General features: G+C 39.6%; 1 protein-coding gene and 1 pseudogene across 1 annotated transcript; one reads left to right on the top strand and one right to left on the bottom strand.

Moving 5' to 3' along the window:
* Positions 1-11,093: 11,093 nt before the first annotated feature.
* On the bottom strand, positions 11,094-11,832 carry LOC112182844 (protein ECERIFERUM 26-like). Its single transcript, XM_024321397.2, has 2 exons — positions 11,336-11,832; positions 11,094-11,224 (listed from the first exon to the last, which is right to left on the bottom strand). The coding sequence occupies exons 1-2, from the start codon at positions 11,669-11,671 to the stop codon at positions 11,219-11,221; spliced, it is 342 nt and encodes a 113-aa protein (XP_024177165.1). The 5' UTR covers positions 11,672-11,832; the 3' UTR covers positions 11,094-11,218.
* A 2,087-nt stretch (positions 11,833-13,919) lies between these two features.
* LOC112165366 lies at positions 13,920-15,076 on the top strand (annotated as a pseudogene).
* Positions 15,077-15,289: the final 213 nt, after the last annotated feature.

Here is a 15,289-nt window from a genome sequence, read left to right as displayed (position 1 = left end):
GATTTTTCTTTTGTTTTTATGGTAGTTGTAATCCTGATTTCTTGACACAAATGTTAAATTTGTTGAGAACAATGCTTACTGTTCTTGACGCATGTGGCTTTCCATAATGAATGGAGCTGCATTAAGTGAGGATAGTCGCAGGTTGCAACAATTATCTGTTTGGTACTACGATAGTAACATCTTTATGCCACACTAGCTTTGATTGTTTGTTTCTTTCCACTTTGATGCCAAGACCCAAGTATAAGGATTTAATTAGCTCAGACTTCTCTACAGGACACCTATAAATATGTGGGAGGTCCTGAAGTCTGTGAAAGATACTCCTTTTCATGTTACAAAGAGAAAATTGCAATAGGATTTTACCTATGTTCAGTGTTCTAGGGCTACATATCTATTTGGGCTAAATACTAGTTAGTACCCTGTGGTTTAGGTCCAAAATCAATTCAGTCCCTGGACTTCTAATTTCATCAAAAACACCCCTGCACTTTCAATTTTGATCTAATAGGTCCAATTCGTTAATATTATGTTATGGGTTCAAGTTATAGTTGGATTATTTGTTGAAAAACTATTTATTTTTAATAGTAGGACTCACTCCTAAATTGACTATGAAGACCACCTCGACACCACATCATAAAACATAGGCCATATATGAGCCACATTAACAAGTTAAATAACTCAATTGTCAGAAAACTAACAAATTGGACTTATTAGATCAAAATTGAAAGTGCAGGGGTGTTTTTGATGAAATTAGAAGTTCAGGGACTGAATTGATTTTGGACCTAAACCATAGGGTAGTAATTTGTATTTAGCCCTATCTATTTAATATGTTGACTGGTTGCTAGTGTTAGCGTGAGTCATGGCTTAACGTTAGGAATAGAATATATTGTAATTATTGCGTAGTTAGTACTTACCTGTTGTGTTCCTGTAATCTTCTTTATATACCTCCACTGTGAGATGAATCAAATATCTAACAATTCATTCTCTAAATTTCGTTATATTTAACTTGGTATCAGAGCAAAGATCTGAAAAGGACTTTGTCTCTTTATTTTTCTCCAATTTTCTCTTAATTAGAGGAGAATAGTTTTAAAATCCCATCTGTTTGGGTGTTATCTCCAACTTGACGTCAGCCTTCATCTTTCAAGATCGGCGTTGTCATCAGTCCAGTTCTTTCCAACCGGCGGCATCATCCTTCATCTACTCCAGATCGGATTCGGCGTCATCCTTAATCCTCCATAACTCCAGGTCGTAACTGGTCCAAGGCTCCTGATCAAATTCGTAGTACTGCTACCCAGTTTCCGGCATCGCCCTTGTTCATACCTGTCGCTCGCCTCACTTAGGCCATCTTCTCCGGTCGGGTCACCTTCATCTCTGGTCACGTCGTCTTCACGAATTGATCCAAGCCCCAGCAATTAGTTCGTGTGTCATCAATCCAGGCCAGCGTCGTCTCTCTCTTGCATACCAGTCTGGCGTCGTTCCTCGATTACCAGATACCGCCGTCCTCTGCGAAACCCAGATTGATCTCTTTGTCTACCTTGGTCAGTCCGGTTTCGCCCAACTTCCGGTCGCTCCTCTCACTCAGTCAAACCAGCCACAGTCGAGCAACTCGGTCAACTCGATCAGCCCACCTCACTCGGTCAATCCCAACAGGTTACCAAAAAAAAAAAAATCGCTGCAATTGTTGGAATTTCCTTTCTTTTTCTGCTGCATACTCTGTGATTTTTGCTACTGTATTGTTGTGATGGGTGGTGATAAAAGTGAAGGTCAGGGTTCTAAGGCCAATGAGGTTCAGAAAGTTGAGGTCTCTGTCAAGAGCTCAGAAGGTGGTTCTTTTGGGGGTACCAAACTCACTGGTACCAATTTCTGAACATGGAAGAAGATTATGTCCGTTTATCTTCGTGGGATACACAAGATGGGGCATGTGACTGGAACAATCAAGGTTCCTAGTGAAGATGACGTGGAGTCCTATGCTAAGTGGGAAGATGATGATTGGTTTGTAATGTCCATTTTATTTAGAGCCATGACTGATGATGTGCTACAGATGGTAGAGGAATGTGAAACTGCTGAGGCAATATGGAAGACATTGGGAGATCTCTATACAAATGAGTCTGATTTTATACAGGTTCATGAACTGATGTGCAAAGTTGCAGGAATGCAATAGAATGGGCAACCAGTGTCAATGTTTTTTACCAAGCTGAAGAATGTATGGGCTGAGATTGATCAGAAGCGTCCTTGCAAGATCAAGAATCAGGAGGATATTACATGGTACCAGAAAGAGAAGGAACTTGATCGAGTTCATGCATTCTTGAGAGGACTTGATGTGAAACATAATAGTGCGAAGGGAGAGTTGCTCAGAATACATGAACCTCCTAGCTTGACCACAGCTTTAACATATATTCATAAGGATGAATCTCAGTAGGAAATTCTCAACAGGTACAAGTTGAAGTTTCTAGCCTAGCCATTCAAGCACCAACACCTTTCTTCCAACAGCAGCATTAGGTCCCACTTCATCAACAAGGACCTCCACCAGGTTTTGCCCACCGCCTTCATCATCAGTGTTCTTATTGCAATGATATTGGGCATGTTCAAGAGACTTGTTGGAAACTGCACCAGCATCTTAAACCTAAAAAGCAAGGTTATCGTAAGGCGAAAGTAGCTACTGTTCAATTGATTCAAGAACCAGATTTCTATGGAGTGGCTGGACAGGATCATCATACAACAGGTGGGGCTATTCCTACAGCCTATATAGCTGGTCGTGATAAGATTGGTATGGCTTTAAAGGTTTCTAACTTTGTTCGTTCTGATACATCGATTATTGATTCTGGTGCCTCTGACCATATGACTTATGATAAATCATATTTTATTGAATTGTCTTTCCCACCAGTGTCCTATGTCACCAATACCAATGGTGAGGCTTTTCTTGTGTTAAGGTCAGGGTTAGTGCGTATTACTCCCACTTTAGAACTTCATAATGTGTTATATGTGTCTGACTTGTCTCATCACTTGATATCTGTTCCACAGTTGAATACTGAGTCTAAATACTCCATGACCTTTTATCCTATGTATGTGATTTTTCAGGATCTTCTCACCCGGGAGTTAATTGGTCAGGGGTATCTGAGGGGCAGGTTGTTCCATCTGGATCAGACATATGCAGGGGAGAAACCAGGAGCACAGTCCCGCGCCGCTTTGACTTCGAATTCTGATAAGCTAAGTGAAATTTGGTTGTGGCATCGCCGGTTAGGCATCCATCTTTTAGTCTTATGAGAAAAACCATGCCTACTCTGTTTATTGGTGTGGATGAGTCTGCTTTACATTGTGAAACATGTGTCTTGGCCATAAGTCATCGTGCTCTACTTATTCTCTTAGTATTTCTAATAAAAGTGTTATTCCTTTTGAGTTGATTCATTCTGATGTTTGGGGACCTTCTTGAGAACCCACTGTGTCCGGTATGAGATATTTTGTGTTGTTTATTGATGATTGTACGAGATTGTCATGGGTTGCTCTCCTTAAAACCAAAGATGAAGTCTTTCCAGCTTTTCAAATTTTTCGTACTCTTGTTCAAACACAATACCATAGCACCATTAAAGTCCTTCGTTCTGACAATGGGGGAGAATATGTTAATCATATTTTCCAAGAGTTTTTCAAAACCCATGGGATTGTTCACCAAACCACATGTCCACAAACACTAGAGCAAAATGGAGTGTCTGAAAGAAAAAACCGTCATTTACTTGATATGGCTCGTGCCCTTCTCTTTAGTGCTCATATGCCTAAGTATCTTTGGGGTGATGCTATTCATGCTTCCTCCCATCTTATCAATCATCTTCCATCTAGTGTCCTTCAGGGAAAAATTCCATTTGAGGTTCTTGCATCTCATGCTTCCTTACCTTCATTTCATAATCTTCTAGATATTCCTAAAAACCAGTGGTCTAAGTTGGATGCCCGAGCGCTTAAGTGTGTGTTTGTGGGCTATGGAGGTTATCAGAAAGGGTACAAGTGTTATCATCCACCAACCAGAAAGTACTATGTCACTATGGATGTTACTTTCTTTGAGGACATGAGTTATTTTTCCTCCTTCGATACAGCTCTTCAGGGGGAGAATTCATATTTTGAAGAGCTATATCATGGAGAGGGGGAGGAATCAGCAAGAGGAGAAGAAGTTGCACAGGCAGGAGGTATTTTGACTGATCCAGTTGAGAGCATTGGCTCATCACCTCCAAAAGCAGAAGCTCCAGACATCCAGACACCAGTTTCAATCATTGAACATGCAGTTGAAGACACAACTGCCCCTCCTGCCATCACTTCTACCCCTGACCCACAACTTCCTGGTACTGAAGATCACTCATTTGAGGTATATCCCCCCACTGGTACTGGCAATAGTGAGTCTAATGTTGAGCAATATGTGTTACCAAATAGAACCACTCGAGGTCAATCAGCCAAAAGATATGAACCTACTCTTACTGCCAAATCAGAATACCCAGTAGCCAATTATATGTCCACTAGGAGGTTGTCTAAGTCATATGAATCATTTGCAAATCAACTATATGCTATATCAGTACCTAACAGAGTGCAGGATGCATTGGGGGATCCAAAGTGGAGGAAAGCAATGGAGGAATAGATGGAGGCATTGCAGAAGAACAATACTTGGCAACTTGTGCCTCCACCACAAGGTAAGATGGTTGTAGGATGTCATTGGGTGTTTACTGTGAAACATAATGTAGATGGATCAGTGAATCGGTAAAAAGCACGCCTTGTAGCAAAGGGGTTTACTCAGACGTATGGTATAGACGACGATGAAACATTTGCTTCTGTTGCCAAGATGAACACTATTCGGGTTCTGCTCTCGTTTGCTGCTAGTTTAAACTGGCCACTCCGACAGTTTGATATCAAGAATGCATTTCTTCATGGAGAGTTAGCCGAGGAAGTGTACATGAGCCTTCCACCTGGATATGTAGTTGCTTCTCCTGGTGATTTTGTATGCAAATTAAGAAAGTCTCTGTATGGTCTCAAACAGTCGCCTCGTGCTTGGTTTGGGAGATTTTCACAGTTCATATGGAAGGTTGGTTACAAACAGAGCAACTCAGATCATACCTTGTTTCTCAAGCATCAACAAGGGAAGGTAACAGCTCTAATTATTTATGTGAATGATATGGTAATCATCGGCAATGATACTGTTGAGATGGATAGACTGCAGAGACAGCTAGCCTCTAAGTTCGAGTTGAAGGACTTGGGTGAACTTAAGTACTTCTTAGGAATTGAGGTAGCCAGGGGGAGAGAAGGGATCTACCTGTGCTAGAGGAAGTACGTTCTTGATTTGCTAACAGAAACAGGTTTGTTGGATTGCAGACCTATTGATACTCCTACTGAGCAGAATCATTGTTTAGCTGAGTATCCAGATTAGGTACCTACTGATCGAGCTCGCTATCAGAGGATAGTTGGGCGCTTGATTTATTTGGCTCATACTAGACCAGATGTTGCATATGCAGTAAGTGTGGTGAGTCAGTTTATGCATAACGCGAGTGAAACTCACATGGATGCTATTATGAGAATTTTAAAGTACCTGAAGTCAGCTCCAGGAAGGGGAGTATTGTTTTCTAAACACAACAACATCTTTGAGGTTTGTGGCTTTACAGATGCAGATTGGGCTGGAAATATTACAGACAGGAGGTCAACATCAAGTTACTTTACCTATGTGGGAGGTAATTTGGTTACATGGAAGAGTAAGAAACAGAAAGTTGTGGCACGACCTAGTGCTGAGGCCGAGTATAGAGTTATGGCTCACAGAGTGTGTAAATTGCTATGGCTGAGAAATCTGTTATGTGATCTGGGTTTCAAACTCAAAAGTACTATGCAGTTGTATTGTGACAACAAGGTAGCCATTGACATATCACAGAATCCAATACAACATGATCGTACTAAGCATGTAGAAGTTGATCGTCACTTTATAAAGGAGAAACTAGATGCCAAAATTATTAGCTTTCCTTTTGTTCCGACTGAAGAGCAACTTGCAGATATATTTACCAAAGGAGTTTCCAGGAAGGCGTTTTATGACTCACTAAGCAAGTTGGGCATGGTTGATGTGCATGCACCAACTTGAGGGGAGTGTTAGCGTGAGTCATGGCTTAACATTAGGAATAGAATATATTGTAATTATTGCATAGTTAGTACTTACCTGTTGTGTTCCTGTAATCTTCTTTATATACCTCCACTGTGAGATGAATCAAATATCTGACAATTCATTCTCTAAATCTTGTTATATTTAATTGCTAGTGCCTTCACTTTTATTTTCACAATGGAACCCACGTCAATGCATCAGGGGACTGTGTGTGTGTGTGTAAAATGAACCCACGTCAATGCATCAGGGGGCTCTGTGTATGTGTGTGTGTAAAAGAAAGTAGGCAGCTTCAAAATCTCTAGGTTTTGTTACAATATGTAACATGCTTGTTTTGGATTGAATTGTCTCTAAGATCTGGTTTTGGAGCAGACCAAGTATCGGTTTCAACTCTTCTACTCTGTTAGAAATCTTTGCCAAAAATTGACGGTTGGGATAATTAATTGGCTGGTAGAATATGTTGTACTTTCAGCTGTTGTTCAGTCCAATGTATAATTCTTAGTATATAGCCTATTCACTCAACTCTGCATTATTATATGCAGGTTCTTACCCTACGAGAAACTCAATTGTAAGTCTCCTATATTCATTAAGATTGATTTGCTTCCTACCAAGTGTACTGATGGCTCATGAATATATGGCACGATTGTGTAGTGTTTAATAGTTGTAGGTTTACATTTGTTGGTATGTTATGTTCTACCATTGTTGGTCTGTGGCATTTCACATTTGTATGATTGGTCCGGTTAAATACTGTGCGCTATATAGAAATAATGAAATATAGAGTAGTAAGAAGATTTAAATGTGTACATAAGAAGATATAAATTCCATAAACTTATGCTTTGCTAGTTGATGTTGTAAATAGGACTCTCTTAGCAGGTAGAAAGGAGTAAATTCTAGTAAGAACTCTAATTTGCATTTGATTAATTGAACGCCTTTATCTCTAATATTTCTACAATCTCTTTATAGCTTCTTAAGATATACAATACTAGTATATAATGTATTCACTCATCTCTACATTATTATATGGAGGTTCTTACCTAGGGTAAACAAAAGGATGTACTTAAAGCTGCTCGTGCATTGTTTTTACTTATTTGTGAGGTTTAGGCTGGGTTAATGTGCATCACATTTATGGACAAGTATAAGTTTATCGTTGGGGTTAATGTTGGGAGAGAATGACTTTGTTGGATATATGGATGAATGTATCGAATCTTTACATAAATGAATGTGTTTTGGGTTGTCATTTGGATCCCATATATGCAGAATGTAGGTCTTTTGAATGTCTCTCGGACCATTCTATTCCAGTTAAAAACTATTGTGCAATAATTGATTATCATAAAATTCCTAACAAAAACTGTTGTATGAGTCATCTAACTATAATACTTTAAGGACTAAAAGAACGAGAAAGCCATTGTCCAGTAAAACAACAAACAACGGTTTTTTGGAGAAATCTATAGTATCAATAATGGAAAGACAATGGGATTTGCAAGTATATATTGTTTGACCAATCTGTCAGACAACAGCAAGCATATAAGCCCCTGTTGTCTGGCACACCTTCAGACAATAGTAAGTACATAAGCCGCTGTTGTTCTTCGTGGTATTCAGACAACAGACATGATAGTAGATGATGTTGTACTAAACTTTATCAGACGACAGTTTTCTGGTATTGTCTGATTCTGTATCAGACGACATTGAGATAGACAACAGCAGCCTCTATACTCAGACAACAGTGAAAAACTGTCGTCTGATTGAATTATTGGCCTAGTGAATGGTATATTTTCTTGAGTGTCCTTTGCATAGGATGGTCTCGATCCTAACTTTGCTAAAGAGCAAGCTTTGCAAAACGAATGATGGGATTTAGAAGCAGAAAATTGGGTCAAGGAGGCAGTGTTGGCGTCAAAGCCAACTTTGGGCCGCAGGGGGTAGGCGGCTTCGGCCAATGATGGCTGGTTTTGCATAGGAATGGCACCATATGGCTGCCAGTGCCCTTCCTTAGACCGAATTTCAAGTTTAACTTCTTTTCATTTTGAAAAACGGATGTCCGTGTAAAGTCTATAATATACGGATCATCATATCACGACCTGAATGTCCCAAACGGTCGTGCCAAAGCCTATATGTGTCAGAATCCCATAAGTCATCTCTCACGACATGGTTGGATTCAATGACTCGAATAGTGGTTGTAGACATAAGTTTCTCTAATACTCGTTTATGTCCGTAGTCACTAGAGCAAAACATAAGTTTCTCTAATACTCGTTTATGTCCGTAGTCATTAGAGGTGATGCAAAGGAACTCTTGTTCATTCTCACAGTATGTTTCCACATGAAAACCATTGGCTCTTATATCTTTAAAACTCAATAGGGTTCTTCCAGCCCTAGGAGCATATAGAGCTTCGGTGACATTAATACGTGTGCCATTTGGCAACATAAATTGAGCTGGTCCTTGACCATGAATCAATTGTGATGGTCCAGCCATTGTAGTCACTGAAGATCGACTAGGCATCATCCATAGAAATAGTTGCCTATGTCGCAATATAGTATGTGTGGTGCCACTATCAACAAGGCATTCCAACTCTCCGGGAAACATACTGAAAAATAATAATGTTCGGAATTAAAACATGTCCATGACATTGAATAATAATACAATACTTTATTAATAAAAATAGCTGATGATTACATCAAATTTTCCAAAGTCTAATCCAAAATAAAAAAATCAAACTTAGACAAATCGTAGTCACTCAATCCGTTTGGTAACTCCAATCAAATAGGACCAGGGAAGTAGAGAGAGATGTCAATGAAGCGAGGCTCTCTTAAGTACCACTAATCTCAATTACTTTCCTAGACATCATACTTCATTGGATGCGCACATGAGAAAGACTCAATACAATTGTCATTTATTGACTAAGGCATATTGCCATTACATAATTCCTGGAAAATAAAAAGGACTATTCTAATCAAAGTCTACGGCATCCTTGTGCTCTTCATTTCTAACTTTGAAGTCCTTTATGGTGAGATTGACATCTTCGCCATCTTCTCCTTCTGCAAGGTAAACCTCTTGCTCCCTCAAGTCTCTATACTCCTTGTAGCGTGCAGCTAGTTGAACACTTGTCTTGCATTGCTTGAACCAATGCTCACTTGATCCACATCAATGCCACACGTCATTGTGGTTGCATCCCTTCAATTGAGGTGCACGTTGTGGACACTCCCTAGGAGTGTTGGCACCATCACCACGGCCGGTGTTGCCATGTCCACCTCTCCCACGTGTGGCATTGCCACCAGTTATATCCGCACCAAACTTGCGGTTTCCTTCCTTGTTAGGGCTATTATATATGGACTCATATGTCCCTCATGTCCGTTATTCTTAGGGTGCCGCTCCTTGCGCCCTCCTTTGGGTGCATTATAATTCGCCTCATTAACGCTCTTAGTTCCAATGGGCCTTGAATTATAATTCTTGTATGTTATCATGTTTCTCAGCTACAGACATAACATTGATAAGCTGATGAACCCTCGTGATCCGTCCAGCATTGACCTCGGTACGATATTGCTTTGAGACCGAAATTGCTGAAACAGGGAAGGTGGAGAGAGTTTTCTCATTTAGCTCTTGCTCTATGATGGGTTGTCCACAAAATCTCAACATAGATTGTAGACGAAGAGCTTCTGAATTATATTCAGCAACGGACTTGAAGTCAGCAAAGCGTAGATTGTTCCATTGAACCTTCAAGTTAGGGAGGAGGGAATCTTGGACATTGCCAAAGCGCTCTTCTAGTGCTACCCATAGCTCTCTTGCATCTTTGATCGACATGTACTCCAATCTGAGTGATTTGTCCATATGACGTCGTACCAAGATAACTGCTTGAGCATGCTTTGTAGGTGTTCGTACGAACACAAGATCCAGGTTAGGTGCCTAGATTATGGGTAATATTCCCTTTGAAGTGAGGTTTTTCTCAACATCGGTTACCCAGCTATGGTAATCCGAGCCTGTTGAGTCTTTGTGCATTCGACATCCTGAAAATAAGAAGAGAAGATATATTAGTTTCGGAGCTAAACTTCCACGAAAACTAAAATAATAAGATTTCTGAGCTATGCTACCAAGAAATCAATTTCCAAGAATAGTTGGATTAGATCAAACAATGATGTTTAGTATGGTCACAATTTGATGCTTGCGGACGCTCTTAGTCCGAATATTATGAACACTCTTAGTTCATTGATTACGAACGCTCTTAGTTCGAATATTATGAAGACTCTTAGTTCATTGATTACGAACGCTCTTAGTTCTTATAGCATGAATCCCCACAATTCCGCTTATTAAATAATCAAATCCATGTTCGTATATTGCAAATCCTGAAGTAAATAAAGAAATTTAAAAGACAAGAAAGTAGGAACTTTAATCACAAAAACTTACTTGATGATTCAGGGCTTGAGAACACGCGTGAGTTGATGCAGGCATGTTGGAGCAGCAGCAGCAATAGCAAAACAGCAGTAGCAATAAAACAGTAGCAGTAGCAGCAAAACAGCAACAGCAGCAGCAATAGCAAAACAACAGGACAGCAACGGCAGAAAACAACAGCAGAAGTAGTAGGAAACTGCAGCAACAGCTGCAAATGGGTGCGGAGGGGCTGCAGGGGCAGCGCACGGTATGGCTAGCTAGGGCTAGGAACTTGCGGCAGTTTGTGGTTAGGGTTTGCGGCAAATTTTTTTTTTTTTTTAGGTGAGGAGAGTTTTAGGGTTTGGGTTTTTAGGGCTAGGGTTAGGGCTCGTGTTAATAACGTGTTGTAGTAAATTGGAATTGCAGAGAGAAATGATGGAAAAATTATGTGTTATTATTGATAATAGGAGCCATTTATACAGGGATTTACAGAGTAGACAAAAGGCAGTGTTCTAAAACTCGGCCGCCCAGGCCGCCTAGGCGGTGCCTAGGCTCTGGGCGGCGGCTCTCCGACTCGCCTAATAGGTAATCGGTGCCTCTGGGCGTTCTAGATCTGGGCGGGGGCCTAGGCGGCCTAGGCGGGCACCTAGGCGGCTGGGTGGAACAAGCTAGGCGGTTGGGCTAGGCGGATTTCACGGCGAAGTACGGCGGAATTCAAGGCAAGCACAGTGGACTAGTCGGCCATACGTGTTGAGCATGCTATTTCTGATGGTGGAGGCGCGAACAAGCGAATATCGTTAGTGGAAGAAGGCGAAATTCTGAAACTGGTGGAGGCCATTTCCATAATTGACCAGAGTAATGAGCTAGTGATTTTACCTGTACAAAGACCAAAGGAGAGAAACCAAGATCAGGATCACCAAGTGCTTGATTATAAGCCAGGCCATCAAATACAGAATCATCCTCCACAGCCATGGCCAACCATTCATCAATGGCTTCGTCACAACATGCCTCCACAGTTCTTACACCGCCGTCGTTACACACGAGGAAAGGCCGGCTTGTTCTGGATCTCCGGATTCTCCTAGAGACGGCGAAGTATAGTTGGAGCAGTTGGAACATAGGCTTCTTTAAGTCATTCACCGTAAGCCCCTTAACTGCATCACTTTTGAAAAAGTAGATCCCTTTGATGTAGTGAAGCTTCATAGCCAAGTCCATGTTGGATCGCAGAGGTAGGAGGAGATATTGCTGGACGTCGTACGATGATTTTGGTTTGAAAATATTTCTCGGTTTATTCGCGAGAGAGAATAAGAGACGATGATCGAGGTGGCCTTTCTCAGTGTGTGGCTGCGAAGGCAAGAGAAATGGATAAGTATGCACGTGTGATGTGAAGAAAACAATTTGAATTCATGTGCTGCCATGTTTAATTAAAGGTCTAGCCTCTAGGCATGAGGTGTCCTTGTTTCAATTAATTATTTGACAATTTAACAATTATTTTCCTCTTTTAAGTCTAAATATTCTTAGTTATATAATTATATATTATAAAATTAAATTAAAAATTAAAAAAATACAAAACCGCCTAGGCGCCGCCTAGTCACCCGCCTAGGCGTCTGGGCGCTAGTCCCCTGGCCACCGCCCGACTAGCGCCTAGCGATTTTTCGAACCTTGACAAAAGGTAATACAATCCGAACATAACTAGGAAATCTAAAACCTTCTCCTATTACAACTGTAAGACTAAACCCTAGTTTGAAGAGGCATACATTATGTCGACATCCTTCAACAGATATTAATTAATATATCACACAACAGCGAATTAATAAGTGTGATTCACAGCGTGACAATGTGACTAGAATAAATAATTTACTATGATATTATACAACAGCGAATTAACAAGCATGATTCACGGCGTGACATGTTTTCCATTGACATTGCACCGATATTGAATCCAACAATAAATATGAAGTGTTAATATGAAAGATCTCGGTGCAATTAGTAGTTAACATATCACCTATTTATAAGATTGGACCTATTAGATCAAAATTGAAACTGTATGGGTGTTTTTGATAAAATTAGAACTTCATGAATTGAATTGATTTTGGACCTAAACCACATGGTAGTAACCAATATTTAGCCCTAAATAATATTACAAACACTGTGGTGGAAGCTTTTATCATGATACTTGAATTGAAGATTGTGAAGTAAGGAGAATGAAAAACCAGCACTGCATTATCTAACTAATCAAATAAAATAACCACATGAAGACGAAATTGTAATTATATTGTAGTTTGAGGGGCTACAGTTAAGTAACTTCTAGATTACTTACTAACGCAATGCTTACATCAAATCCAAATTTGAATTTTCTCAACAACTACAGTCTCCAGTCAAAAGTCAGTATCTACAACGACGTGTCCTTTCAAAAAAAAAAAAAAAAAAAAAGATCTACAACGATGTGTTGCAGAAAACACAATGAAAGTTGAACACGGAAACCACGACGAACTATCACCTTCGAAGTTGCAATGAAAGTTCCCGAGCCATTTACACTGCAGGTAGCAGTAACCTTCTCCACATTTTATATCGAGATAAATCGGTCCAGACTCCAGAGGAGATGCAGCTAGAGGCAACTCTTAAGCTACCTGTTAATAATCCAAGGCTTCTATGACCAATCAAGGTGCTTCTTCCTCCTCTTGTTCCGCCCATTCATATGGATATGATGTCTTCCTCAGCTATAATAATAGCGAGGATACAAGCGCCTTTACGTGCCATTTGCATATTGCTTTGTGTGGGATGGGAATTAACACCTACTTGCATTAGGGGAGGAAATATCAGCAATATTTCTCCAAGTATTTGAACTGTCAAAGATTTCATTGATTGTATTCTCTGAAACTTTGGCATCCTCCACATGGTTGGAACAACTTGTAGAGATCATTCAATGTAGTAAATCGAAGCAGCAATTGGTTCAGCCGATTTTCTACAAGGTGGATCCGACAAATCTACGAGATCGTAGTGCTCTTTCAAATATAGCAAATTTGTCACGTTGGTGTTTCTTGGACGGGTATGTGCATTTCTAACCGCATAATATTGTTACTTACTTTGATTAATTGTGAGAAAAATTAGCTAATAGATCTAGTTTAATAATGATTTATTAAACTCAACCAACAAGCAAACCAACATTTGGTCTTGTGTGTGTGTGTGTATAAAATGTACAGATATAAGAATTCTAGTGCAAATTGTTCATTCATTATATATATATATATATATATATATATATAATTTTTTTTTTTTTTTTTTTTTTTTCAGATATGTCTCTCAGTTTATTCACATGCTGGTCACGGATATCTCATCCACACTATCCAATTAATGGGACATTTTTGGATATGGCAATGTATAAAGTTGGAATGGGTCCTTGTAGACGACATATGTGTAATCTTTTAAACATTGGGGAAAATTCGGTCCATGTGGTAGGAATATGGGAGATTGGGGGAATTGCAAGACAACAATTGCTAAATAAGTTTATAGTTCAATTGCCCATAGGTTTGAAGGAACTTGTTTTTTGGCCAACGTTAGAGAAAAGTCGATGCTGGATGAAGGCCTTGTCCAACTACAAGAAACTCTACTTACTGATATTCTAGAGACAAAAGCTTGAGAGTGACCAATGTTGAGGAAGGAATGCAACTAATAGAAGAGAAGTTGAGTCAGAAGAGAGTTCTCTTAGTTCTTGATGATGTGAATCAGCTCAATCAGTTAGACAAATCAGCTCAAAGGTCCACTTGGTTTGGTTCAGGAAGTAAAATTATCATCACACATCTGCTAAATGCTCATCAAGTTGAAACCATATACAAGGTCGAGGAATTAAATCACGATGAAGCTCTTGAACTCTTCAGTTGGCATGCCTTCAGAGGACAGCCTTTTGGTGATTATGCAGAACTGGCAGTGAATGCAATAGAGTATGCTTATGGTCTTCCATTACTTTTGGCAGTTTTAGGTAGTCATCTACGTGGTAGAAGTATAGATGAATGGAAAGAGACTTTGCATTCCAAAAGAGCCCATTACATTGAGTTTGAATATGTGCCTAGACGAAGCTATGATGCATTGAACGATACTGTGAAAATAGCCCTGATATTGCATGTTTCTTCAAAGGTAAAAAGATGAAATATGTACAACAAATTCTAGAAGATTCTGGACTAGACTCTAGAATTGCTATTCAAACACTTGCAGAAAAGGCCCTTATAACTATTTCAAATCAGCCTTTGGTTGGTAAGATTGTTTCGATGCATGATTTGAACGAGGAAATGGGAACAGATATAGTTCACCAAGAATCACCAAACGAACCTGAAGAGCGGTGCAGACTGTGGTGGCACGTCACGAGGATGTTGTTTATGTTCAAACTTTTAATACAGTAAGTATATCAATTTATATTCATATAATATGATGTTAAAGACCATCTCTGTATGCATCATTATTTGATAAAGAGTTTTGCATTGATTGTTAATACTATTGGTTTTTCATATTGCAAGGAACAGATAAAATCAGAGTCATCAGGGTAAATTGTGCAAGACCAAATAAAGGCTTTTCAAATAATATGAAAAATCTGAATTTGTTGAAGGAATATCGATTTAGTGTGCCTTATCAAACTAGGAGTAGCAATAGGAGAGAAGGTTCTAGATTTCCCAATCCTACACGGATTGGTATTCCTTGTAACATTAGAACTAGCACTTTGTAATCCCTATATATAGGGCTCCTATTCTCAATAATAAGAACACATCTCTCTCATCAATCTCTCTCAAATACATTATACTTAAACACGTTATCAGCACGACTCTAACCACAAAACAGAAA

Source organism: Rosa chinensis, chromosome 1, assembly GCF_002994745.2.
Source record: "Rosa chinensis cultivar Old Blush chromosome 1, RchiOBHm-V2, whole genome shotgun sequence".
Lineage (NCBI taxonomy): Eukaryota > Viridiplantae > Streptophyta > Magnoliopsida > Rosales > Rosaceae > Rosa > Rosa chinensis.
Note: the sequence above shows the minus strand (reverse complement) of the source record. Positions and strands in the feature narration are given on the sequence as shown.